The sequence below is a fragment of the Dipodomys merriami genome, unplaced genomic scaffold (genome assembly GCF_024711535.1).
Source record: "Dipodomys merriami isolate MVZ:Mamm:240054 unplaced genomic scaffold, mDipMer1.0.p SCAF_6, whole genome shotgun sequence".
Taxonomy (NCBI): Eukaryota; Metazoa; Chordata; class Mammalia; order Rodentia; family Heteromyidae; genus Dipodomys; species Dipodomys merriami.
In genome coordinates, this window is record NW_027206179.1 from 59,326,373 (window position 1) to 59,353,640 (window position 27,268).

The 27,268-nt window shown below is 33.8% G+C and overlaps 1 protein-coding gene across 3 annotated transcripts in view; it reads right to left on the bottom strand.

Annotated features, from left to right (window-relative positions):
• Positions 1-27,268, bottom strand: part of Nbea (neurobeachin) — a 536,577-nt gene that overhangs the window by 395,072 nt on the left and 114,237 nt on the right. For all 3 annotated transcript variants that reach the window (XM_070002976.1, XM_070002975.1, XM_070002977.1), the window contains 9 exons: positions 26,893-26,972; positions 26,228-26,290; positions 26,037-26,134; positions 24,513-24,605; positions 14,870-14,978; positions 4,980-5,061; positions 4,632-4,755; positions 3,633-3,825; positions 185-1,201 (listed from right to left, as the gene is read on the bottom strand). In XM_070002976.1, the coding sequence (XP_069859077.1) occupies positions 185-1,201; positions 3,633-3,825; positions 4,632-4,755; positions 4,980-5,061; positions 14,870-14,978; positions 24,513-24,605; positions 26,037-26,134; positions 26,228-26,290; positions 26,893-26,972 (1,859 nt within the window). The remainder of the gene's footprint in view (positions 1-184; positions 1,202-3,632; positions 3,826-4,631; positions 4,756-4,979; positions 5,062-14,869; positions 14,979-24,512; positions 24,606-26,036; positions 26,135-26,227; positions 26,291-26,892; positions 26,973-27,268) is intronic.

Sequence of the window (27,268 nt, forward strand, 5' to 3'; positions counted from 1 at the left end):
TTGTTGCTTTGAGATAGGGTCTTGCTGTGTAGCCCAGACTGGCCTGGAACTCAATATATCGTGGCTTTGAACTTGTGATTCTCCTGCCTCAGCCTTCCCAGTGCTCGGTTAACATGCATATGTGCCACCATGACAATCATATTTAATGCTTGTTTATGTACAGAATTCCTATAAGATAGCTTACTTGTGTTGTAGCAGTGGTCTGGATTTTTCGGATTTCCTTTCCTGATTCTTTACCATCGTCAGATCTCTCAGTATCTGAAATTATACTTCCTGCATCAATATTTGGTACAACTTTGCTCCCAGAAGACTCAGTTTCCAGTGTTGTAGCAGTCATTTCAGCATATTCTAACCCTTTTGCTGATGATGCTAAGTCTCTTTCAGAAATACTGCTCATCCCATCTGAAGTTGTATGGATTTTGAACTCTTTTTCTTCAATTATACTTGACGTGCAAGTTAAGTCTACACTTCCAGTCATATGAGCAAGCAATCCAAGATCATCACTGACACCAAGATGCACTTGTGTATCCTGAATATTTGGGGTGATGTGATTGCTAGAAAGTTCCGGAAGCAGTTTCTCCTCTTGTTTGGGTATTTTATCAAAGAGAAATGATGTAGTGCTATTGGGGAGTTCTTCTTTCTCATCTGCTAAAGTTATCAATGGACCATTATCTTTCTCTTCATTTTTTTTAATGACACCAACACTTCCATGTACATTGTTCTGGAGTTTCTCAACAGCAGCACTATATACATTATCCAACAAAGACTCTACTTCCACAAGGGCACCATTCTCACCGCCCACCAAAGTCTCTGGTGATAAATCCATATCATCAAGCTTGACTTCTGTTGCTTCCACTTTTTCTGCTTTTATATCAACTAGAAGATCATGTACTTCCACATGTACTCCATTTCCAGGTCTATCTGTATTTCCAAGAATATCATCTGATACTTTGGTTGACATGAGTAAGTCTCGAGTATCTGTGCTGACAGGGTAATCTGTCTCACTTTCTGGGCTCTGGCTTTGTGAAAGATCTTCTATCTCTCGGATTTCCATTCCTCCCTTGGCTCCTGTTGTCTGTGATGAAAGACCAGAGATGGTGCTCACATTCCCTTTTTTCCCCTTTTTAATGTTTTCCTCTTCTTGTCTTTGATATTCTTCATACATTTTGGCAAGGTATTCCTTATGTGCTTCATAAGTGACCTTGAAAATGAAAAATGAAAATTCTAAGGCATTTTGTATATGTCAAGATGAAAAGAATAAATAATACAATAAAATCAAGGTAAAATGAGCAAATATAACAGAAATTTCAAGATCTTCCAATTAGCACGTTAATCCTAAAAAGTGCTTAATTTAAACAAATTTAACCATCAAATAAAGCTATTGGTGATTCATTATTCATTATTCATTATTGTCCCCAGAACTGCCCAGGTAAAGCAGCAGTAATAAAGATTCTTCTTGTTAGGTTAAGTATTTCAGTGATACACAAAAATATGACAGTTACCTCCTATATATTTATTTAAACTTAAATAAGAAACTAGTAAATAATAATATACAATATTCAAAAGACTTGTAAATTTCATTGTCTATTGTTCATATGTGTACCCATCACAATCACTGTGAAAGGAATTCACATGCATATATATAAACACATACATTTACAAATGTTAAAAGATTGTATCTTTATATAAGCAACTCTGAATTTGTTATTGCACAGAGAATCATTTAGAACAATCAGATTATATAACTTTTGGATTTGTTTTTACTTTTAAAATTACCTTTAAATAGTTGTGCAAAGAGGTTACAAATTAACATGTCCATTAATGTGTACATGCTTCTTGATCAGTGTCACCATTTTCATTATTTTCCAATACCAACTGTCTTCTAAAGTTTCAGTTACATTTTCACATAGAGTATATATTTTTGTACATAGACTTGCAACATCCTCTCCCTTACTATTTTTAAATTTATTAAATGATGTAAATTTTTGATATATTGTAAAATTTACATTTGTAACAGAAACAATTCATTTACAGAAGAAAAAAGTAAATGCCAAAGGTTAGAAGTTAGTAATCAAGAACTAACAGGTCATGTCTGCTTGCCATATGTTGTTTGTTTCCTTTTGTTTTTTAATTTTGTGTGCATGTGTGTGCATACATGCATGCACACACGTAGTACACACGCCAATCCTGGGGCCTGAACTCAGGATTTGGCTGCTGTCCCTAAGCTTTTGTGCTTAAGGCTAGTGCTCTGTCACATGAACCACAGCTCCACTGTGGCTTGTTGGTGGTTAACTGGAGATAAGAGTCTCACGGACTTTCCTATGAAGGTTGGCATCAATCCTTTATCCTGAGATCTCACCCTTCTGAATAGCTAGGATTACAGACGTGAGTCATCAGCAACCAGCTTTACCATCTGTTTTGATAAATAAAAATTCTACTAAGTTACAACCACAACCATTCGTATGTATGTCCTCTGCCACAGTACACAGGGAGTGGAGTAGCTCCATGAGAGGCAGTATGGACCATAGAGCATAAAATATTTACTCTCTATCCTCTTCAAATATTTTTCTAGTTCCTGCTAAATGACTAAATGTGATGGGATGAGACAGAATGATGGAAGAATTAACCATGACCAAAAAGCACTGGATACTTAGATGGAAATGTTAAATTGTAACTAAATCTTTTGTACAATCTTTGGAGGTTTAGAAAATATAATAAAATGTTAACAATATTCTATAAAGAAAAGACTAATTCAATATCCCCAAATCACAAAACTAAATTGTGATAATAACTAGGTTCAAAGCCAAATTTCTGATGCCTATCCTTTCTCTATGACACCACATGGTGAGAAACTCTAGCTCTAAATTTCCAAAGTCAAATGTATGTATACTTATGCACTTTAATTGATTATTTAAAGATTTAAAATTAAAATATAGACAGATTCTTAGAATTAAAGAAAATATAAAATAATTAAAATGATCACTGAACAATGTAAACATATTTATGATTTTTACTTAGAAATCAAAACTGACTAAAACTCATCTGAAAAGTAATTTCAGAGCTCATTTCATGAATTATTCTTTTTTAGATATTTAATGATTTTCATTTTTTTCCACTATATTTTTATTGTAAAGATTCTGTGCAGAGGGGTTACAGTTACATGAATAAGGTACTGAGTACATTTCCTATCCAGCATTGTTACCCCCTCCTTTGTTTTTCCCCTACCATCCCTTCCCTCCCTATGTCCCTAAATCCTTTCACCACCCACCCCCCGAAATTGTAAAGTTCATTTTCAATATAGTGTCTTGTACATCTCATTGTTACAATGGATTGTTCTTGTAAGAATTAGTTTTAGTTTAAAAGCAATTGGCTCAGAAGCAAGTCATCAAATCTGCTAGAGATATAGTGCCTAAATTCCTAATTTATGAACTTTATGTTTAAGAGATCTACAAGATTCTTTCAAGCTCTAACCATCTATCAATGTGGTTGAATAAACAGAAAATGTTGTATCTAGGAATTGGCTGTTATAACTTACTATGTCCACAAGATGGCACCAGATGAGGGATTATAGCCATTTAATCCATTGTTAAAACCTCAATGATATAAAATGTTAAAATATAAATTTCTATTACCTTCGAATGGGCTATTGAGAGTGTATCCACCCAGACTCTCCAGCCTCCCCATTCGTATTTTATTGCATGATACAAAAGAATTCGGAAGATATTGTAGACCATCTCAGTAATCTTCTGCTCCTCAGAATTTTTAGGATTAATGTAGCCAAGAGAAAACATCCAATCCTGCCATACTGAACACTGCAATAAGCACCTAAGTAGGAAAAAAATTAACTCAATAAAGTAACTGAACTAGAATTTATCATTTTGAAGTCTGTATAAAGTAATGAATATAGATCTTAACTAAGTAATCCATATTCTACCAATTTTCTATCATTCTCTACTGAAAAATCCGAATTACTCACAATAATTTTCTAGCACTCCTAATCATATTTAGTTATTGATTGTCTACATTCATGTCACATTTAGCACTTGCAATGCCAAAATGTCAAAACTTAATGGTTTATGGTTCTCTTCCATAACAGACTGTACTAAGGCCACTCTGAACTATAAGACTGCCCTGCACACTTCAGTGCTTCCCACCCAATAGAAATTATTTGTTAAATTGGGTTCAGGAAACAGGTAAGAATTCTTATCTTGTATTGTACCTCGAGTTCTAGCTAAGCAGCTTTAACATAGATGGCAATAGTCATAAGCTAAACAACAGATAGCATAAATGATTTTGCATAAACCCCAAACAATTATAACTCAAAGTATCACTGTTGGTGATAGATAGGTATTAGGAATAACATAGTTTTTTAGAGAAGTTTGTATGTATGTGTGGATATGTACAGAGAGAGGTAGAGAGATACAGATATATTCATAGATATAATTAAAATGTCTATTTAAAAATATAAAAATAGAATGTTGAATGCAGATTACATAAAAATACAAGTGATTTCTATAATGATTAAAAGTTTCAGCAATATGGGAGACTTGAAATATAATTAGAGATTGAAAATTAAGGAAAGACAAAAACATCAAGGAATGAAAGTTCTGTTATTAAAGTTAACTATTTACCTTCTGTTTTCACGACTGTTGCTGAAAAGTTTTATCATATCTGATAAAAATAAACGACGAACTTCCATCAGTTCTGCACTTGGTGTAGAGTTTTTTAACAAAGTTGCCACAACTTTAAGAATCACTGTAAATAAAGAAAACAATAAACTGAAGATTTTAACTATGTAAGAACTGAAGATATGTATCACATTTGTTAATTTCAATTAATCTTAGAACTATGATAGGGGAGTTATAAGTGTCATGAAATAGGTAAGCACCACAATGAGTTAAGGTATTAGAAAAGTTTGATGTAATCTCTAATGTTGGCATGTAACTATCACATAACAGTAAAGAACTGCCATTACTCACTTGGATTCTGAATTTTCACTGTAGAATCTGGCTCTGGATGTGGTTTATGTACAACCTGAGTACATACTTGCTCTGTTAAGATCTGAAAGACAAAGAATTTGAACTTCATTAAAAATTGTATAGATATGTAAAGATCTGAAAGTGCAAATAAAAAGAAACGTTCTTCAAGAAACTTTGTAATGATTCCACATACTGGCAAATGTTTTAAGTCTATAAGCCTCAAATTTTATTTTTAGATAAAGATAAAACCATACCCAATGTCTACAAAAGATTAAATAATCCATGAATGTATCATGTTTAAAATACCTTTGCAGTGTGGATCTTTGATAGTTGCTTATGCTATGAATTGTATACATCTGATGTCTTGTGTCATTATTAATTAAAAAATTAGAAAATAAGTAAGGAAAGTATGTCAATAGTAAGGTCCCTACTTAAAACTGAAGTGTGAAAGGATACCCTTTTCCTGAAAATGTGGCTCATTTGTTACTTACTGAGATTTCTTTTTCATTTTACTTAAGAAAGAAAATAACAATCTAACCAAGTAAAGACAGAATTTGAAAACATTTACAAACTTTTCATTAATATATAGGCTAAACAACTACAGGATTTTGTACATCATCTCTGTTACATTCCAGTGATTAGTACTGTTTTTTTTGACACTGACAAGCAATCAATCAGTATCTATTAAATGGCAAAATGGATAAATGAACAATACATAAACAATAGCATCTATGTTTGCTCACTGTATTTCAGATTTTAGCCTACATTTATGTCTACTCTTAAATACATATAAACTCAATGAGGCTTCATTTCACAAAACTGTCACCTTTGTTCAGCGACTTAATTTGCTATTCAGTTTTAACATCCAGAAGTAGCACTTTTTTTCTGCTCAAACTAAAATGATAGGAAATTTACATAGGTGTATGAGGAGTGTAATGTGTTAAGGTATTGAATTGAAATAAAAATATGCTTAATATTAATTAAATGTTAACAGATATAATTACTCCTTATCATCTCATTTCCATACTTTTGTTAAAAACTGAACACACTCTTCAAAAATAAATAGTGCCATCAGGTACTGATAGCTCCACACCTGTAATCCTAGCTAATCAGAAGGCTGAAATCTAAGGATCAGGGTTCAAAGAAAATCTGGCAAGAAACTCTTATCTCCAATTAACCACCAAAAGTCAGAAATGGAGCTGTGTCTCAAGTGGTAGTGTACTAGCCTTGAGCAAAACAGCTCAGGGATAGCAACAAGCCCTGAGTTCATGGCATAAAACTGGCCCAGAAGAAAGAGAGGTACAAAGACAGAGAGAAGAAGGAAGGAAAGAAAGAAGGAAAGGAAGGAAGGAAGGAAGGAAGGAAGGAAGGAAGGAAGGAAGGAAGGAAGGAAGGAAGGAAGGAAGGAAGAAAGGAAGGAAGGAAGGAAGGAAGGAAGGAAGGAAGGAAGGAAGGAAGGAAGGAAGGAAGGGAGGGAGGGAGGAAGGGAGGGAGGAAGGGAGGGAGGGAGGGAGAGAAGGAAGGAGGGAGGGAGGGAGGGAGGGAGACAAGGAAGGAGGGAGGGAGGGAGGGAGGGAGGGAGGAAGGATAGTGTCAACTTTTCTGAATAAAACTCAAAAATGTATTATTAGTCAACTGGAACTAATGTGAGATAAAATTTCTTTGAAAACCATAGCAAAATAATGATTAATTAGGAATTTTTCATACTAGTCTTCCCATAAGAACCAAACAGAATCTTAGAAAATTTTGGTTATTAACAAGAAACACAAAATAGCTGAAGTCAAGCTGGGAGAAAATCAGATCATATTCCTATATGACAGAATAATTAAAACTTTGTCCACAAAAAAAGAGAATAAATTGCATTGCACAGAAAATGACATTTACCTCAAAACATCAGTTTTTATGTTGTCTTTTTAAAATTCTATTTTATCATCTAACAATGAGGGTAATAATTATTGTGCTGATCTAATAAATCTGCTAGAAAGATTAAATAAAGCCCTAAATGTGAAAGTGCTTTAAAAAAAAAAAAACATTAACAGCCTTGTACCAGTGGTTCACGCATGAGCTACTCAGGAAGCTGAGATCTAAGGATTGTGGTTCAAAGCAAGTTCAGGCAGAAAGTCCATGAGACTCTTATCTCCAACTGACCATGAGAAAACCAGAAGTGGCACTATGGCTCAAGTGATAGAGCACTACCCTTGAGCTGAAGAACTCAGGGACAGCGTCCAGGTACTGAGTTCAAGCCCTACTACCAACAAAAACTATAAAACAAAACTATAACATATTTAAATTCAATACAATTTTATACATTATAAAAATATATGTAGAAACTTTGTGTGCATTTAGTAATAACCGGTATGAACCAACACTCTGCTAATTTTTTGGAGAAGGAAAATAAAGTTAATAAATGGAAGTATATTTCTAGCATCATTAACATGAATATACACTGGCCCTATTAAGTAATAAAACATATAAACTGTCATAAAAACTCTATGTAAGTTTTCTACAAAGAGGAGAGTAATTATGAGGTATATATGAGTAGAGAGTTTAATGAAAGCCCAAGACTCAAGATAAATCTTGAGGTCTTCACTGTTCTTGGTGAGACATATGTACAGAAAAATAACCCCTGCCCTTAACTCAAAACAAAATGATTTGGAGGATTCAAAACCAGACATGATCATGAAATCCAAGGGATATTTAACAGTGACAGGATGTCTCAATTTACAGTAGCCACATTTTGACTGACAGACAAATGGAATCATGATAATTGTATTAGGCTGGGTAAAGAACAATGAATTCTAAGCATAGGGATAACTTTATAATTATTGTATTTGTAGATATAGACTTTATTATACATTTAAATTTTTGTGAAAATACTGTACAGAGGGGTTACAATTACATGGGCAAGATAATGAGTACATTTCTTATCAAACATTGTTGCCTCCTCCTTTGTTTCCCCTTCCCATCCCCAGTGCCCCTTCCCCCCCCATCACTGCCCCCCCCAATGTTGTAAAGTTCGTTTTTTGACATAATGTCTTGTACATCTCATTGTTGTAAAGTTTGTTTTTTGACATAATGTCTTGTACATCTCATTGTTGCAATGGGTCCACCTGTATTTCTATTTAAACAATTTATTTTTTCCCTTCCCCTCCACAAAGTATACCAACATCAAATACAGTGAAAACAAGGGTTATACTCTGGGGGAGGGACATACAAAGCAACAAAGAAATAATCTTATAAATATGTTAGAAACATTTGCAAGAAAGAAAAAAAAATTGAATCTTTATCTTGGGGTTCATTTTGCCTAACATCAACTTATCTAACTGTTTCTGCTTGTCTCAGACATATACTAGTTATTGCAAATTAGGGAAACCATGGGACCTCTGTTTCTTTGGGCCTGGCTTACTTCATTTAATTTGCAAAGTAGTAAGGAGGTTCCTCAAAAGACTCTACATAGAACTCCCCTATGACCCAGCAATACCACTTTTGGGCATTTACCCAAATGATCACAAACAAGAACAAAGTAAAGCTACCAGCACAACTATGTTTATTGCAGCATTATATATAGCTAAATTTTTACTTTATAAATAGAACTACATTAGAATTTATGTGCCATAAACAGAAAATCTTAGGCTAGCTCAGGGGCTATAGTTTTCTTCTAGGCCTTATCATGTATAACACATTTGGAAAAATTAGAAGACAGCATTTTTTTCATAATATTTTGGCTTCAAGGATAATGAAGATATATTTTACTACTTCATAATTTATTTCATGTTGCCTGACAAGCCCTGCTAAAACTTGATTTTATTCACATTATCTACTCTTTATCACAACAGGATTTCAAAACACTCTGCTAAATAATGCATCAGTGATTATTTTCTAATGCAGCATTACCAATATTATAGTTTGACAGTTATCAGTATTTCTGTACTTAATCTTATGCCTCCGTAAAGGTGTAGTAGTTATTATTGAAATTAAGGTAATTTTTCAATATTTAAAAAAGAAAGAAAAAAGGAAATAAAAAGGAAAAAGAGGCTTGAAACTCTATAAATTATCAATCTACTGATTCTTCTGATGAGTGCAGGGCCTAATCAATGCTCACAGGTGAATTAAACCCTAGACACAAGTCTTCAGTTTTTAAAGTTCGCTCTGTTAATTTTATTGTCAAGGTGATGTTGCATTGGTTCACCCTTTTCTCCTTTGTTTCACTATTTGGTGGTTCTCCTTCCCTAATTCAGATAAACGTATATACAATTCACAGGGTACCAAAATCAAATACTGTGACAATAAGGGATAAACCATAGAGAAAAAGGCAAGAAAAAAGAAATAACTTCACATAGTACATTAAAAACAACAACAAAGAAAAACCTCATTTCCATATCTTGGCATTCATTTCACTTAGCATCATCTTATATGGTCACATGTATATAGCTATTGAGCTATTGTGATCCTCTGCTAGGACTATCCTAGTCATATACTAATTATTACAAGTGAGGGAAACCATGGAGTCTATTATATTTGTTTTTTTGGGTCTGGCTTACTTCACTTAGTATGATTGTTTCCAAGTCTTTCCATTTCCTTATAAATGGGGCAATGTCATTCTTTCTGATGGAAGGAGAGAGAGAGAGAGAGAGAGAGAGAGAGAGAGAGAGAGAGAGAGAGAGAGAGAGAGAGAGAGAGAGAGAGAGAGAGAGAGAGAGAGAGAGAGAGAGAGAGAGAGAGAGAGAGAGAGAGAGAGAGAGAGAGAGAGAGAGAGAGAGAGAGAGAGAGAGAGAGTGTTCCTTGATCCAGTCATCTGCTGAGGGGCATCTGGGTTGGTTCCATATCTTAGCTATGGTAAATATCACTGCAATGAACATGGTTAACATGGTTGTGCTTGTAGCTTTAGTTTGTGAATTCTTTTTTTTTTTCAACCACTGCCACTAGGAAAAGTTATGAAATCTTCAAGCTTTGGTGACATAGAAATAGAAATTCACTGTCCTGTCACTTTTTTGGTTTGCTTCTTTTTGGTGGTTCTCTGATTTTTGAAATTCAGGGCCTTGCACTTGCTAGGCAGATGCCAAGTATTTTTTTGTGTACTGTTTATTTTTAAGATAATGTCTTGCTTCCTGCTCTAGTACACCTACATCACAATCCACCTACTTTTCATTTTTTACTGAGCTAGGATGATGGTACATGCCATAAGGCCCAAATTCTTCCACTGAGATGAACATTTGTCGAGAGGGTTGCAGTTCCAGGACTGCAACCATCCCAATCTCAGTTTCCCAAGAAGCTAGGATTATAAACGTAAGCCATGTCCAGCTGTCATATCATTCTTAAAATACAACTAGGTTTGTTAGTAGTATTAAAGCTTAGGTGAAGATCCATTTTACTATATGTTAAATAACAGTGCCATCATTTACCATATTTCTTTTAAGATGGTCTAATATACTTACTTTAACTTTTCTTTTTTTAGAATTAGTTAATTAAAAACAAGATTCCTTAAAAATTCATTTGTATTAACCATTACTATTTTTTATCAAGTTGGTCAGACAGAACTGTATGTTTCCTCATCATTTTAGAACTTTTGGGATGTTCAACATTTACTAGGTGAGGGTTGAAGGTAAATTCTGAAGGTAAATTCTTATGCACATATACTGAGTAACCAATTTTGTTATTTCATAATTTTTATTATAAATTTAATAAATGATTAGTCTAAAAATACAGAAAATACAAATACACAAAGAAGAGAAATCAAAACAATTATTAACTCAAGCCATGGAGAGTTACTTGGTACAGTGCCTATGATAATAGGCACTGAAGAATTATTTGCCAAAAGGACAGGGGTAGAAGAAAAAATGAATGGAGTGCAGGCAAGAGTGCATGTCCAGCACATAGGCCTGCTGGACGGCTGCAGGGTGAACAGTGTGTGAACCTGCTGGAGAAAAGGAGCCAATGAGCTATCACTGTGAAAGGTTTCTTACTTAGAGAAGACAGTAACTACTGATGAGGGTGCCAAGAACATTGGAGAAAATCCAGCAGCCAATCTCCGAACAGGGAGAGGATATTACCTCCAAAAAAGACAGAGGAGTGTTAAAGATTGTCAAAAGAGCGGGAAATAGTGAAGAGATGCCAATGATTGGTGACAAAGTTTACATCCATTACAAAGGAAAATTGTCCAAGGAAAAGAAGTTTGATTCCAGTCATGACAGAAAAGAATCATTTGTTTTTAGTCTTGGCAAAGGCCAGGTTATCAAGGCCTGGAACATTTGGATGGTCACCATGAAGAAAGGAGAGATCTTCTACTTGCAAAGTGGAATGTAAATATGGCTCTGCTGGCAGTCTACCTCAGATCCTCTCCAATGCCACTCTCTTCTTTGAGATCAAACTCTTTGATTTAAAGAGAGGTCTGATTTGAAGATGCAGACAATATCCATAGAATCAAGCAAAAAGCTGAGGGAAGGAGTGGCAGGGATTGGGGGGGGAGGGTTGGCAGGTGTGCCCAGATGGATGTGGATATGACCTCAGAGCCTAGGACCCTTCCATGGTCCAATGGGAGGCTTGATGGGGCGAGGTCCAGGATGTTACTTCAGAGGAGGAGGAAGAGGAGTCACCTCCAGGTGTGCCAGTTACCTAGGTAATGTAGGTACTGGCTACATACTTAGCCAAGAGGAGGGAGAGTCTGCCTCGCCTTCCCAAGATGGACCTTACACCACAGAACTGAGAAAATAAAGGGATGGGTGGTTGGAAGGGGAGTGAAGATGCTAAAAGGACGATTCAGATCAAAATGCATTGTATACATACACTGCTTTGTTAAATGGCAAAAAATTCAATATATATAACCCCAAAATTAAGAAGAGGCAGGGAAGGGGTGTGGTGGGAGGAGTGGGTGAGAATGTTAAAGGGAGTGACATTGATCAAGAGGCACTGTATTCATAACCTGTCTATTTTATAAGAATTATTAGTGTTATGAATCACAGTTGGTCTGTTGGTTTTTGTTTAGCTAGTTTTTGTCTTTTCTTTTTTGGTACTGGGGAGTGAATCCAGAACATTGCACTTGCAGGCATGTGCTTTGCCACTGAGCTACATCCTAGCCTAATTGCTCTGTTTTATGTTTGTTTGTTTGTTTGTTTTCCAATTGCTCTGTTTTTAAGGGCAAATAAAAAATACCAGTATCCAGCTAGGCACCAGTGGCTCATGCCTGTAATCCTAGCTACTCAGGAGGATGACAGTCAGGGCAGGAAAGTCCCAGAGACTCTTATCTCCAATAAACCACTCAGAAAGACGTAAGTGGTACGTACAATGGCTCAAGTGGTAGAGTGCAAACCTTGAGCTGAAGAGCTGAGGGACAGCGCCCAGGCCCAGAGTTCAAGCTCCATGACCGACAAAAAGTAAAATAAGAGTTAAGATCATGGGTTTTGCCAAAGTGCTTGTTCTAAGAAGTGTCCAATAAAAAATGGCAACTATTAGTAGGAGAATATACTATCAGAATTAAGGAAAAAAATTTGCTAGGTGTGCATGCATGGAATTCTAGTGCTTAGCAGACTGGAGGCAGGAAGAGATCCTGTCTTGAACCAAAAAGCATGAAAGAAGGAAAGAAGGAAGGAAGGAAGGAAAGAAGGAAGGAAGGAAGGAAGGAAGGAAGGAAGGAAGGAAGGAAGGAAGGAAGGAAGGGGGAGGGAGGGAGAAATGGAGAAAGTGAGACAGAATGAACTAGAGATGGGGGGAGGGGACATGCAACACTGGAGAAGTTTGCATTTTCCCCATATCAAATTTTATCATCTTCCTTCTTTAATGCCTCTTAAGTGTTTTCTTTTTTTTTTTTCCTTTTTGTTTGTTTGTTTTTTTGCTAAATCTAGGACTTGAACTCTGGACCTGGACACTGTCTCTGAGTTTCTGTGCTCAAGGCTAGTGCTTTAGCACTTGAGCCAGAATTCTACTTTCAACTTTTTTTATAATTTATTGTTGATAAAAGAGTCTCATGGACTTTGCTTACAGGACTAGCGTTCAACAGGATTCTCATATCACAGCCTCTTGAGTAGCTAAGATTGCAAATGTGAGCTACCAGGGTACCTAGCCCCTTTAAGTTTTTTAAAAATCTTTTTTAGTTACATTAATTAGAATTCGATAATCTAAGTGTCACACTTACGTTTTCTTGAGTATAGTCGGCCTTTTTAAAATAAGTTTTTTATTATGAAAATACTGTACAGAGGGGTTACAATTACATGAGCAAGGTAATGAGTACATTTCTTATCAAGCATTGTTGCTTCCTCCTTTGTTTTCCCCCTACCATCCCTTCCCTCCCACCTCCAAAACTACATTCCCCTCCTCCCACCCCCCTGCCTAAATTGTAAAGTTTCTTTTTCAACATAGTGTCTTGTACATCTCATTGTTACAATAGGTCAACCTATATCCCTACTTAAACATTTTGTTTTTTCCCTTCCCCTCCCTAAATTATAAGGACATCAAATACAGTGAAAACAGGGGTTATACTGTAGGGGAGAAACATACAAAGCAACAACAAAAAAATCACCTGATACCTTACAAATGCATTAGAAAACACAGCAAGAAAGAAAAAACTACTTGGGGTTCAAAAAAAACCCAGTTTTGTGAAGAAATCTGTATTTCCTAACTTAATTAGCAATACTATGGATATCTATTAGCATGACTATAATGACCTTTTATAACCAACACAATGCTTTGCCAAAAAAATCTACAAGGAAAGAATTCACAACCCAGTGTCTCTTGAAAGTGTGTCATTAGAGCCAGTTTCACCTGTTTTAAAATGATATGAAGTAATATATTTACTGGTACTCCAAAATAAATAAAGTTTGGAAATGTATGTGGCACATGAAATGCTGCTGAGCTGTGGCACTGCCTTGGCTCCTGCTGTGCCTCTAAGCAGTCATGCAGGAGAGGATGGCAAACATGCCTTGTCATGGTGCAAAAGCAACCTCAGGGAACACCTAAACAAATAACTATGGCTGAGTTCCAATCAAGCTCTTTATAGACATCAATACTTTTATTTCATGTACATTTTACATGTCATAGGTTATTTCTTATGATCACTTTTAACACTTAAAAATAGACGTCTTTTTCTTGTACCTACACAAAACAGGTGCTGTTACTCTGACATCAATAACACTAGAGAAAAGAACTAAACTCATTGAAAATCCTTTCCAGGAAAGTAAAATGAAGGTTGATCTAAAAGAATTTAAGCTAACATAAATGAATGCTCTAATAACTTTATAGCATTAGAAAAATTAAAACCACTTATGCAGGGCACTTCTCAGAAAGAGCAAGGTTATGAGTTTAATCCAGCACCGTAAAAAAATTAAAGATTAAATTAAAATAAATGGAAGGAAAAGAGGAGAGGAAAAAAGAGGGTAAAAGGGAATGAGGAAAGGAGAGAAGGTACTCAAAGTTGTATAGCTTGCCATTTATGAGAATTCAGAAAGCAACTTAGCTAAATTCAAATGATAAGATTTAAAGAGTTTCCAAATATCACTTATACAAATAGTTCTTACCTCATTTTATCTCAATATCAATTCTATCTTAATGTCAGTAGTTGATATATCTATATCTATATATCAATATATCTATATATTAGAAAGCATGATGGAGAGAAAAGGAACTACATAGCACATAGTACATTGTACATGAGTACAGTCTATATAAGAAAGATTACAAGGGTAATCATTCTGTACTAATGAAACAGAGATCTTAACCTAACACAAAAACACTGGCAAATAACTGCACATGGATACACTGAAAAATAAAAATGCAAAGCATGTATGCATCTTTATTTTTGATATTTCTGGAATTAACTGACATTTTAGACTAATGACTGACTTCAGTACAGATGCAGAGGTTTTCTGTTATAAATAACTTCACCCCATATTTTATTTTACCTCATAGAGTGTGTTGTATGTGGTGACAGTCACAGTATTTGTATGCAACATCAGTCTTTCTCCAAGAAGAGTGAAAAGACTGTGGGTGTGCATAATTTCAACTTTTCTCCTGGAAAGAAAGGAGGGAAAAACACACCATAAAACATTGGAGTCTGAGATAATGTAATTTTTAGATAAGAAAGGATATTTGTAAGCACATACAGAGTCATAAAATTATTTTAGCAGCTTCCATCTACAGAAAGAAATAAGTTTAACACAGCTTTTTTTAAAGTCCAAGACTACGCTTTAAACATTTTACATATTAAACTAAAACATAAATACATAAGTTATATATGCATATAAAATATTGAGTTATTGCATTCAAATTATTAACAATGATTTAAAAGTTGTTTTTACTGTAAAAAAGGTTTTTAGCTGGGTGTTGGTGGCTCATGCCAATAATCCTAGCTATTCAGGAGCCAGAAATCTGAAGATCACAGTCCAAAACCAGCCAGGGCAAGGAAGTCCATGGGACTCTTCTTTCCAATGAAGCACCAAAAAGCTACAAGTGGAGCTTTAGCTTAAATGGTAGAATGGTAGCTTTGTGTAAAAAAGCTCAGGGACAACACACAGATCCTGAGTTCAATCCCCAAGAATGGCACCAAAAAAAATAATTTTAACCCCAACACAGACTAAACTTTAACACAAAAAAATCTAAAATTATGAACAAAAGCTAGATCTAGCTAGATGTCAAGAGTTCCAAAGTAGAATAATTCTGTATCTTTTTCTCTTGTGTTTGTAATCTACCAATAGATTATAAAACAGTTCTTTTCTATTTACTTTAGATGATTTAACAACTCCCTCCTCTCACACTTGTATGCAGATTAGAAATTCTAGTAAAGCTTTCTGGAACACTTAGCTCTATCAAGGTCAGGCAATTACTACAAGCTCCTTATTCCAGTTACTTTCTGATAAAGTCTGATTGGTTGGTCACAAACACTTAGTATTTTGTATCTTCCTTTGCTTTTTCTATTAATCCCTATTGTATTTGGCAACAGTAACATAAACTATGTAATCACCCAACTTCTCCCTGGGCCCACAGATGTATTACAATTTCATACTGTCTTATAGGTACATGTGATTGTGATTGTTTAACTGAGTAAAGAGGTGGATTATTTTTAAAGTCTAGCACATAGAAATGCACTCAACACAATCATCTGTGCTTTTTCTGGGAGCTAAAAACACAGGAGCCATGTGATAAATACAAGGATGTGATAAGATGGAAGAAGCTACCTGGATCTCTTAATACTGCTTGCAAAAGAATCATCTTCTGGGTAAAACTCCTTTCAATTTTAAGTGAACAGGAGACTACTAATTTGATAAGTCTCACTGTCTCTATATAATAGCAGTTATAGTTGCCTTAATTAATATAGAAGTCAAAGGATGAAGCATTTATCCATGTACTACTCACTTGGAAATCCTTAGTCTAACATCAGCCTTCAAGCAGTATCATATATATCATACAACAAAGACACAGGGTTGCTGGTCCCCACCCCCAGTTTCCTTCAGTTCTAGGAAGGAAGCAGCAAAACTATCTATACACAGAAGGAAGCTATGGTTTTTCCAGTGACTGTATTTGAAAAACACTTAGGATTACACAGGGCAAATGCCATTAAATCAAACAAACAAAGCACAGGACTTATAGATATTATGGGCTAGATGGAGAGCAAAGCTTTTGTTTTTCCCCCAAGAAAAGCAAGCCTGGAGCTTTCATCTGCTCCTGATCAGGAAAGAAGAAATATCAAAACAGAAATGTCTCTCTCCTACAGAGAACTAGTAAAAACTACAGTATGTCTAAATTGGGCCTTTAGGTTTTCAGAAGAATCTCTTCTTTGCTATCTAACTACAGCTACCAGAGAAATTAATACGCTATTGACCGCCATCAATGTAAATTCTTACATAGGTGCATGATTCTAAGTTTGGAGGAAGCTTGAGAACACTGTATAAATACCATGGAAAAGATGGGTCAACTTCTTCCTACAGTTTGCATTTAAAGAAAAAAACTACTCACACATAATATATGCTGTAGGAGTCAAGAAAATAAAATGTCAGGTAGAAAAATGGGCATACCAGCCCGTTACATGATATGACTTTCTTTCCCACAAGTCTCTGATACAAAGACCATAATCTATGGATTCAGTTCAAGAAACATTTTATTTGGACACTTCCTGGAGAAAATAACATTATAAATCTGCTTAGCAACCCCGTCTAATCAGATGCTAGCTTTGTCAGGTTGCTTTAACTTTTGAATTTACAAGACTTTTACCTACTTGAATCAGGAGTGTAATAAATTTTCTAAAAAAGAATATCCTTTTGACTAATGAAAATTAAAGATTTATTAAAATACTACACTAACCACTAAATACTAATCTTAATCCACTAAAATACATTCCAATTTTCTTTTTCACAAAGCAAGTAAGTTTTTATTTTTGTGTGTGTGATGGGGGTATTCATCTAAAACTTCTTGAAATAAATCCAGGAAAATACGGTTTTAAAAAGAAGGAACAGGAAGTGGCACTGTGGCTCAAGTTGTAGAGCGCTCGCCTTGAGCTGAAGAGCTGAGGGACAGCGTTCAGGCCCAGATCTCAAGCCATATGACTGACAAAAAAAAAAAAAAAGAACACTTCCCTAATTTCAATATAATAATTATAAGTATAAATTTATGTTCTCCCGATTAATCACTACGGACAGAAATACATACATGACATGTTAATGACATGTTAAATAAGGTCACCATGACAGACATTATTTTACATAAGGCAATTTGCTTGCTTCCTTTAAGTAAACATATTATATCCTCTTCTGTCTTATTAAATACTTAAACCAGTAGCAAAAATGTATTTTAATTTATCTGTTACTACTTCTGGACATCTATATTATATGTTTTTTTCTAACATATGCAATCTTTCCTTAAGATAAATCTTTAGCATTGCTATGGTTATTTTATAGGATAAATTCTTATAATGGAAATGAATGGATTAAAATCATGTTTTATTTTTATGGTACTTTGAAAATTGACTCCAAAATACATATATATATATATATATATATATATATCATAGAGGAATGTTTGTTTTCCTATTTCTTCATAATCTTATAGTACAATAATAGTAAAAAGTCAATTTGGTATGTTAAAATACATTATTTTTCTTTTTCAAGAAATGCTGGCAAACTTTCATAATTTTTTTTTGGCAGTACTGAGGATTGAATTCAGGAACTCATACTTGGTAAACAAGCACTTTAGCACTTGAGGCATACTTTTAATCTTTCATAAGAGTTTTGAGCATTCGTATAATTTCTAAGAACTGTAATATTGTCTGTCCTTTGACCATTTTTTCCTCATTGAGATCTTTTCCTACTGATTATAATTATTTTAAGAATATCAAGGCAAGTATTATCCATTATCACATAAGTGAAATTTATTTCTTATTATCTGAATTTTAATACTATTTTTGGTAAGAGATTTTAAATTTTCTAGACTAAAACCTATCAAACTTAATACTTATCATTTCTTCATTTTTATTTAATGTTGAAAAGAAACTATTTAGTAGTCAATATTAACGCTCCTTATGTAACCTTTCTCCACTAGCATTATTAATTATTTTTAACTCATTTTTACTAATAGTTTTAGTGAGTTATATATGATACAACATACAGAAATTCAATTTTTTCAGGGAAATAAGATGTGGAGATTTTAAAATTCTACCACCCCAAGGTAACATCATGAAAACAAAAAGTAGCATGCTCCTTAGAGAAGAAAATGGAAAAGGAGAGGTACAATGACTAAATAGAAAAAAAAAAATCACATTAAATTTTATTGCATCTTTTTATTGAATGCTAGATTATAATCCTGGAAAATCAAACCCAGGTTCTCATGAATGCTTAATTATCCCATCCTACCCTTCAGCCCACCCAATTTTACTTAAATACAGGTATAAAATATTGTTTCATTCCTATGTAATAGAAAGTTAAGAAAGGAAAAAAATAAAAATGAATAAGAAATATTTCAGGTGACTTGGTTATAAATAATTGTGAATAAGACAGTATTACTGACATATAATTAAAACATTGTAATTTTAGATAATTCGTCCCCCATCTTACATTTTATTGTTTTACATTTCCTAAAGTCACTGTAATTTGGGTCATTGTTTCCTTCACTCTTTCAGTTCCTTTTGCAGCTCATTCTGCTCTTTATCTTGTATTGGAGAGTTCACTGATTTTCCAATAAATTATTCTATAGCTCAAATGATAAAGAATTTTAACCTCCTTTTCTCAATGTTTGCCTAAGAACTACATTCTCTCTCTTACAATGTTTTTTAATTGTCCCGGTTCTTAAGTCTTGTTTTTTATTCTGTACTTGATTTTCATTTTTGGCATGTAAAAATTTCCTTTACTTTTGTACCTATACATTTAAGTATTTTTGACATATTCGTCTCAACATTTCTAGTTTAGTAGTTCAAAGTTTTTCAGGCTATATATTTTTACTTTTGATTTTTGTCCTCGAAGAACTTTTTTTTTTTTTTTTGGTCGGTCGTGGGGCTTGAACTCTGGGCCTGGGCGCTGTCCCTCAGCTCTTCAGCTCAAGGCGAGCGCTCTACCACTTGAGCTACAGCGCCACTTCCGGTTTTCTGGTGGTTTTATTGGAGACAGGAGTCTCATGGTTCTTTCCTGCCTGGGCTGGCTTTGAACCGCGATCCTCAGATCTCAGCCTCCTGAGTAGCTAGGATGACAGGCGTGAGCCACCAGCGCCCGGCTATCGAAGAACTTTTTATTAATCATATGTTACATCTCCTGTTTTCTGAAGACTTCTATCTTTTCTCTCAATGTATGTACTGGCCCATGTTTTGAGATCTTCCAAGTCCACTAATTCAAGCAAACCCTGCATGAACTAAGGGGTAAGATATCACTGTGGATTTTCACTTGACCCAAAACATTTACAAAACATTTTAAAAAATATTCTTCCCTATTATCCATTCATTGGGAGTACAAATTGATTATTGTTTTTCTCTCCTTTCTCTGGTAGCAAGGCACTTTGGGGCAGTTATTTTTATTACTTAGTCACAGTCAGATCACATGGCTCTCAATTCATGTTTTTTTTAAATTTTATTTGCTATCTTTTATGTTTTTAATTTATTGTAGAAGTGATGAACAGTGAGGTTACAGTTACATAACTAAGGTAAGGAGCACATTTCTTTTTAAACACTGTTACCCCCTCTCTCATTTTCTCCTGCTTACCACCCCCCCACAACTTATAAGGTTCATGTGTCAAGTGTCTAGTGAGTATCATTGTTGCATTTGTTCATTCTTTGTCCTGTCAGATAATCTTACATATAAGACAAAGGGTACAGAAAACTAAAACTGAAAGAAAAACATAGAAATAACTGCATACAGGACACAATAAGGACCTCTTATTTCCAATTCTTGGAATTCATTTTGATATGCTTCATTATATATGGTCCTATGCACTCAGCAGTTGGGTTATTGTGATCCCCTGCTAAGAATATCAAAGACATATTCTAGTTCTTACAAATGAGGGAAATCATAAAACCTGTATTTCTTTGGGCCTGGCTTGCTTTCTTGATATAAATTTTTTTCCAGGTTTTTTATTTCCTTACAAATGGAACAATGCCATTCTTTCTGATGGAAGCATAGAACCCCATTATATATATAATATATATATATTATACATATATATAATATATATTATATATCACATTTTCTTGATCCATTTATCTACTGATGGGCATCTGAGTTGGTTTCATGGCTCTCACCTGACAAATTGTGAGTCCTGTTCAATGGCCTCAAAGCTATTTTCCTAGCACTCTCTCTGTCCACCAAAAAAAATGTGTAAAGACAGGGAGATTATCCCTTATTTCAAGTACCTCTCAGCCTTCTAGTAGTCACATGAAGCCAATGTTAACATTCCTCTGGAGCAGGGGTAGAGAGGTAGAAGAGGAAAGGAGCTGATAAGTAGAGATCTTTGACGGCAAATAAGTTCAGATCAGCTAGTTTTTGTCAGCTTGGTTTCTACATTTTAAATTCTTTTTTGGTGGCTATTACAACATTTGAAAAATGTCACCAATTTTCCACAAGCACTTTGAAGTTGTAATCTGTATTTACATGGTAAAGAGTTTAATCTATCTATTAGATAAATGTTCAGATTTCTTTCCCTTCTGATTTTTGTCTTTTGTCAATTGCAGGCCTTGAACTCTGGTCCTAGACACTGTCCCTGAGCTCCTCAGCTCAATGCTAGCACTCTACCATTTGAGCCGCAGCACCACTTCTGTTTTCTGGTGGTTCATTGGAGAAAGACTCTCAGGGACGTTCCTGCTCTGGCTGGCTTTGAACCATGATCCTCAGATCTCAGCCTCCTGAGTAGCTTTGACTACAGACACGAGCCAGTTGTGCCCAGCTCTCTTCCAAAATTTTCTGGACTGAAAGAGGTGAATGAAAGTCTATTTCTAAATGTATTGGTTTGTATTAAATTGTATGTAGTAAAAGTTTTCATCATGACATATATGCATATAATATACTATTAAAACCTATTTTAAGTTTTAAACTATTAGGTGGTTGTCTTCGTAATTTCTACTCTATGAAAGTTTAAACTTTCAACATTATAAAGTATCCTTCATTACTAGTATTTATTGCTTTTGAGTTACAAACTAATTGATCAAATACTGCTTTTGGTTTACATTTATGTAATATACCTTCTACTCTCAATCTTTCTAAATCCCTTTGGTTTTTCATATTTTTTTTTCAAAAATCACTTTTCTTTCAGTAGGTTTCTTACATATAGAACTAGGTTTTATTGTTGTCATCAAACCTTTTAGTTTGCTTTTTATAATAAACTTGCTTGGCTTTAAACATGTTATACCTGATTTTAACAGACTTTTTGAGTTCTACTATATGTATTTTTTAGATTTATCAACACAGTTATAAAATTTTGAAAAAGACTTGTACAAAATCAGTAATTCTTCATTGTGTAGTATTTGCAATTGTGAGTATTGATAAGTTAAGCATATTTACTCTCTTTTACCATTAAATGAATACTTCAATTGTCAGCTTATAAGAAAATCCTTTTACTCTTTGGACCCATTATACTTTCTTCTTCAATCTTCTCCAAATTCATTGTAGTTGTATCATCTATAAATACATATTTATAGTTTTGTTCTTTTTCTTTTTTGCTTATTTGGAAACATCACTTCTTCAAATGTTGGAACTTCTTTTTCTTATCAATGATTTTCCACCTAATTCTGTATTTTCTTCATCTTTCTATGCTATTTACATTGTTTTCATTTTTATCTTCTGTGTATCTTTCTGGATAACCACAGATTTTTATTTTTCTTTCAACTTCTTCCAATTCCATTTTTATATGTATGTTGATTTCATCCCATTTTTTCCTAAAATTTGTTATTTCAAAATTCAGTATTTCCATTTTCTGTAAACATTTTTTCAGTTGTTTTGAAATTGTTTATTGGGTGTTCAGCCTCAGAAACAATTCATTCATCTTTATAGCACATGATGAAATTTTAAATCCCTATTATTATAAATGCTCCATAACAATATTTTTCTGGTAAATGTTCTTCACCTACTAGTTTACCAGTCTTGGAGCTTACACTCAGAGTCTGTGCGTTGTCCCTAAGTTCCTGTTCAAAGGCAGTAATCTACCAACTGATGCACAGCAACACTTCTGGCTTTTTCTCATTAGTTTATTGGAGATGAGAATTTCATAGACTTCCTGGCCAGGCTGGCTTTGAACCGAAATCCTCTCAGTTTCCTGAATAGCTAGGATTACAGGCATGGGCCCAGTGTCTGGCACCAAGTTGTTTTTTTTTTGTCGGTCGTGGGGCTTGAACTCTGGGCTTGGGCGCTCTTCTTGCGCTCTTCAGGTCAAGGCGAGTGCTCTACCGCTTGAGCCACAGCGCCACTTCCAGTTTTCTAGTGGTTTATTGGAGATGAGAGACTCATGGACTATCCTGCCTGGGCTGGCTTTGAACCTCGATCCTCAGATCTCAGCCTCCTGAGTAGCTAGGATTATAGATGTGAGCCACCATTGCCCACTTTGTCACAAATTTTTTGACAGTCAAATTTTCTGAAGTAGGCTATTTAGAAAATGCCTGTGTATTGAAGGGAAGAGACAAAGGCATCTTCTCTACCTTCACAATCTGAAACCTACACCTCTATAACCACAGACAGATTTTGTCCACAAATATGACTTACCTGAATAATCCTTTGCATCTTCTGATTTTCTGAAACCAATTTGATTTGGAAAGGATTCTGCTATCAGTCATAATGTATTTATTACCTCAAATAAAAGTTCTTTTTGCTTCTTAAAGTAAACCTTTGATCTTCAAAAAGAGTACTTTAAGGATAGTTTTTGACATTTGCTATTATTCAACATTTTTATCATTCTCTCTATTCTTTCTATTTATTCTTCATACCTTTAACCAATCTAGCAGCATTAAGCAACATACAACTTGGAGTTAGTTAACTGTTTTTATCTTCAATATTGGTAACAATGTGTTTTAAATATCTTTTAGTCCTGTTGTATTATTTATAAATTTTACAGAAAAATATAAATATATATAAAGAATGTATTAATCATTCACATTTATTCAAGCACTTGTCTGTCATTTAAAAACTGCATTATCTGTGTTTCCTCATTTTCTACATTTTTAAATGTTTCCTTTTATAAATACATAAATTTTTTTTCTTTTGCCAGTCCCTGAGCCAATTTAAATGAGCAGTGTTGTAACTTAATGTATACACTCTGTATAGATCTATTTTCTGTAGTCATGTCTTTGTCTCAATTATTCCTTATAGCTATAATGTCATCATTCTCCCTTATTTTATTTTGATATAAAAATAAATACATAAAACTTCTATTAAGCATGTTATATATGCCTAATAGAATTTTGTACAATTTTCATAACTGTTAGCAATAAATGCCTCATAAATGTAAGCACCGGAAAAAAATTAGTATAACTGATATTCTAGGAATAACCCTATCTAGAAATACTTACATAAAAGTACTTCTTCCTTAAGTTCATTGTACAGAAAATAGATTTGTAAAGTATTATTCATTAAATAAAGAATACAGTAAAAACTACAAACATTAAATATCTATTTACTGCTATAGGAAAAATATTGCTTCAAAATTATTTAAGTTCCATATTGGGGGAAGAAATTAGTTACTGTATAATGTATGAGTTGTAAACATAATAAAAATTACTGTTACAAAAAGAATACAAAAATCACCTCTCAGAAATAACTAAATATACATGGTATTTATTATGTGTAAAGAAAGTTTTCACTAAAATTGTACTAATAAAAAATTCCTCTTGATAAAATATATTAGATTCTTAAAGTGAACCATCTTTGCTGGAAGAAAATAAAAATAAACTATTTTACTTTAATAGCAATTGTATACCTTAGTTTACTATTACTATTAACAAATTAACATTATGTTATAGAACATTTTGTAAACATTTACCATTTTCTACTATTTATCATTATGTCAAATAGGAGTCATTATATACTATATACAAAACAAAAATAAATTTCAGTATTATTTTCTATAACTCATTATAAAAAATATACTTACTTGTGACCTAAATGCTTCAAAAAGTATCCCAGAACCTTCAGAGCTTGAACCCATATGCTTTCACTTTTTGAAGCCAATAATTTGTAGATCACCCTAAAAGTAAATAATCTTTTAAACATTTACTAATATTTTTAAAACACTGGATACAAATAAATTACTAAGGTATGTATTATATTACACTCAGAGCTTTTATAATTCTTTGCACAAATTAAAGGGTAGTACATTTCACTAATCTTTCTTTAAAACTGACCTTCAAATGTACACACAAAGGGCAGTGTGATTGGTTATTTGTAACTAGTTTCTCTCAATATACTGAACTAAGATTTTCAATTTGAAATTATGTACATGTGAAAACTTGGCTTGTAATCCTAGCTACTCAGGAGGCTGAGATCTGAGGATTGAGGTTTGAAGCCAGATCAGGCAAGAAAATCAGTGAGACTCTTCTCTCCAATTAACCACCACAAAACCAGAACTACAATTATGGCTTAAGAAGTAAAGCTTTAGCTTTGAGTGAAAAGCGCAGGAATGACATGCAGACCCTGAGTTCAAGATCCAAGACAGACAGATAGAAAGACAGACAGGCAGGCAGGCAGGCAGGCAGGCAGGCAGGCAGGCAGGCAGGCAGGCAGGCAGGCAGGCAGGCACGCACACACGCACGCACGCACACACACACACACACACAAACACACACACACACGCAATTGCAGTTAATAAATTCTGTATACACTTGCATACTACCCAACATAATTTACCTATGAGTTTGTAAGCTAAATAGCTTTCACATGTAAGGAAAAACACAGATTCCTTGTCTCTCTAAAAGATTTAAGGGAGATCTTAAATAGTATAAAACCTTAGAAAGCCAAAATCAAAGTTCAGCAAAACAAAACGTCAGGAAGCAGATAACCAAAAAGGGTAGGGTATTCAAGGGGAAAAAGGTAGGCATATGAAGAGAAGAAAGGAGGGAAAATGCAGACAAGAATCCCAAGTCTATCATACAAGATTAAGAAGGAATAGTACTGGAAGGATGGCTGAGAGTATAGAAAGTGATTACAACAAAGATATTTGGTATTCATAAACTGCTTTGTTAAATGGCAACTCCTTTGTATGACTAGTTAAAGATAATGAAAGTATTTTTTAAAAAAATAGACATCTGAGTCCACACTCAAATCCCTGTGCCCCAGAGTTGGTATCAATAAATAAAAGACAAACAAACAAATGAAAATCTGGCTTATATCTTTTTCCTTGGGTTCCACTGTTTTGCTCTTGTGTCATTTTTTTTTTGCTGACATATTATAGGCTCTTATCTTGTAAAATAATCTGTTCTTACTACTTTTGAAATATCCTTATTTCTTATGCAATTTGTTTTACATTTAATTAATTTCCTTGAGTATCAGAAGATTAACAGCAACTTTTCCATTTCCTTATGTGTTAAATTTTTGTTATATGTATTCAAACATTAAGAGAACAGAGAATATTCTAGAATGCACAATTGAATTCTATTAACTACTATTGTCATAATCATACCTTATTCCATTTCTTTGATCAAATGCTGGTATCATTGATGCTGGGTGTTCTGACATTAAGGCTACTAATAACTGTAACACATCATGGATATTTTCATCCTGCATAATAAAAATCACAATTATTTAGTGAGTTAAAATTTTAGTCCTAAAATATTGAATAAAATAATGTAGAAGACCCACCATATGGCCTACCTCATGCATCGTAAGTAGATAATTTAATATACTCTGAAGTTCATCTTCTTTAACCCCTCGATCCTAATTTTTAAAAAATATTTTAGTATTTAAAGGCACCAAAATGATTACTTTTAAAGAAAACAGAATATTAAAGCAGTAATGCTTAATTAAAAGTCTTAAAGTCTTTATAATCCCTAGACTATATAATTTCAAGTTAAATATATTAGAAAATTATCTTTATTAATAGTTATTAATATTAAAAGTATCGTGATCAGCAATATTCATATTACTATTTTCTAAATACATTTTCATTAAAACAAGTTTTACAATTTATCTTAACATTTTGCTTATACTTTCCCTTTGTCTTCATTGTGACCTTAAAAATAAATCTGTGGTAAATATATTATACAAGCTTTCATAAACTGAAACAAAGAACATTTTATAGATTTTATAGGATAAATTATTTATGTTTAATTCTTGTTAATACATTTGTACTACATTCCTTAATATGGAACATTTAACCAAAAATTAAGTTACAAAAGCTGCTACTAAGATGCATGGAATTTTGAAAGTAATTCATGAAAGGTAGTCTTTCCTAATTTAATGACAAAAATTATAGAAGCATAATAAAAGTTCCTTTTCACCTTTTATTTTGCAATGATGAGTTACATAAATTATTTTACCTTTAGTATGAGCTGTTTCAGAAAAAGCAGCATAAATGCACGAAGTGATATAATTTCTTTTTGTGATGGCCTGGGACCATCTAGAAAAAAGTTAGAGAAATGGGGAGAAAATCATACTAGTATAGGCTAAAACATTCAAGCCAGAATGCCACATGCTCTTAAATAATAAAATTAATCTCTAACGTGCTGGAGTACAAGAATAAATTATATAAGAAACAAAAATAGTTGTTCTACTTTGCTGTCAGTTTTCATTAAAATTCATTTATTGGTTCTCTCACTTCCCTCTCTTTGAGGTGGTTGGAACCAGTGAAGCCCTTGGGCCAAGGTCTAGAAGGCCACAGGGACCAAGGAGACGTGAGCTCTGATGGAGGCAAGG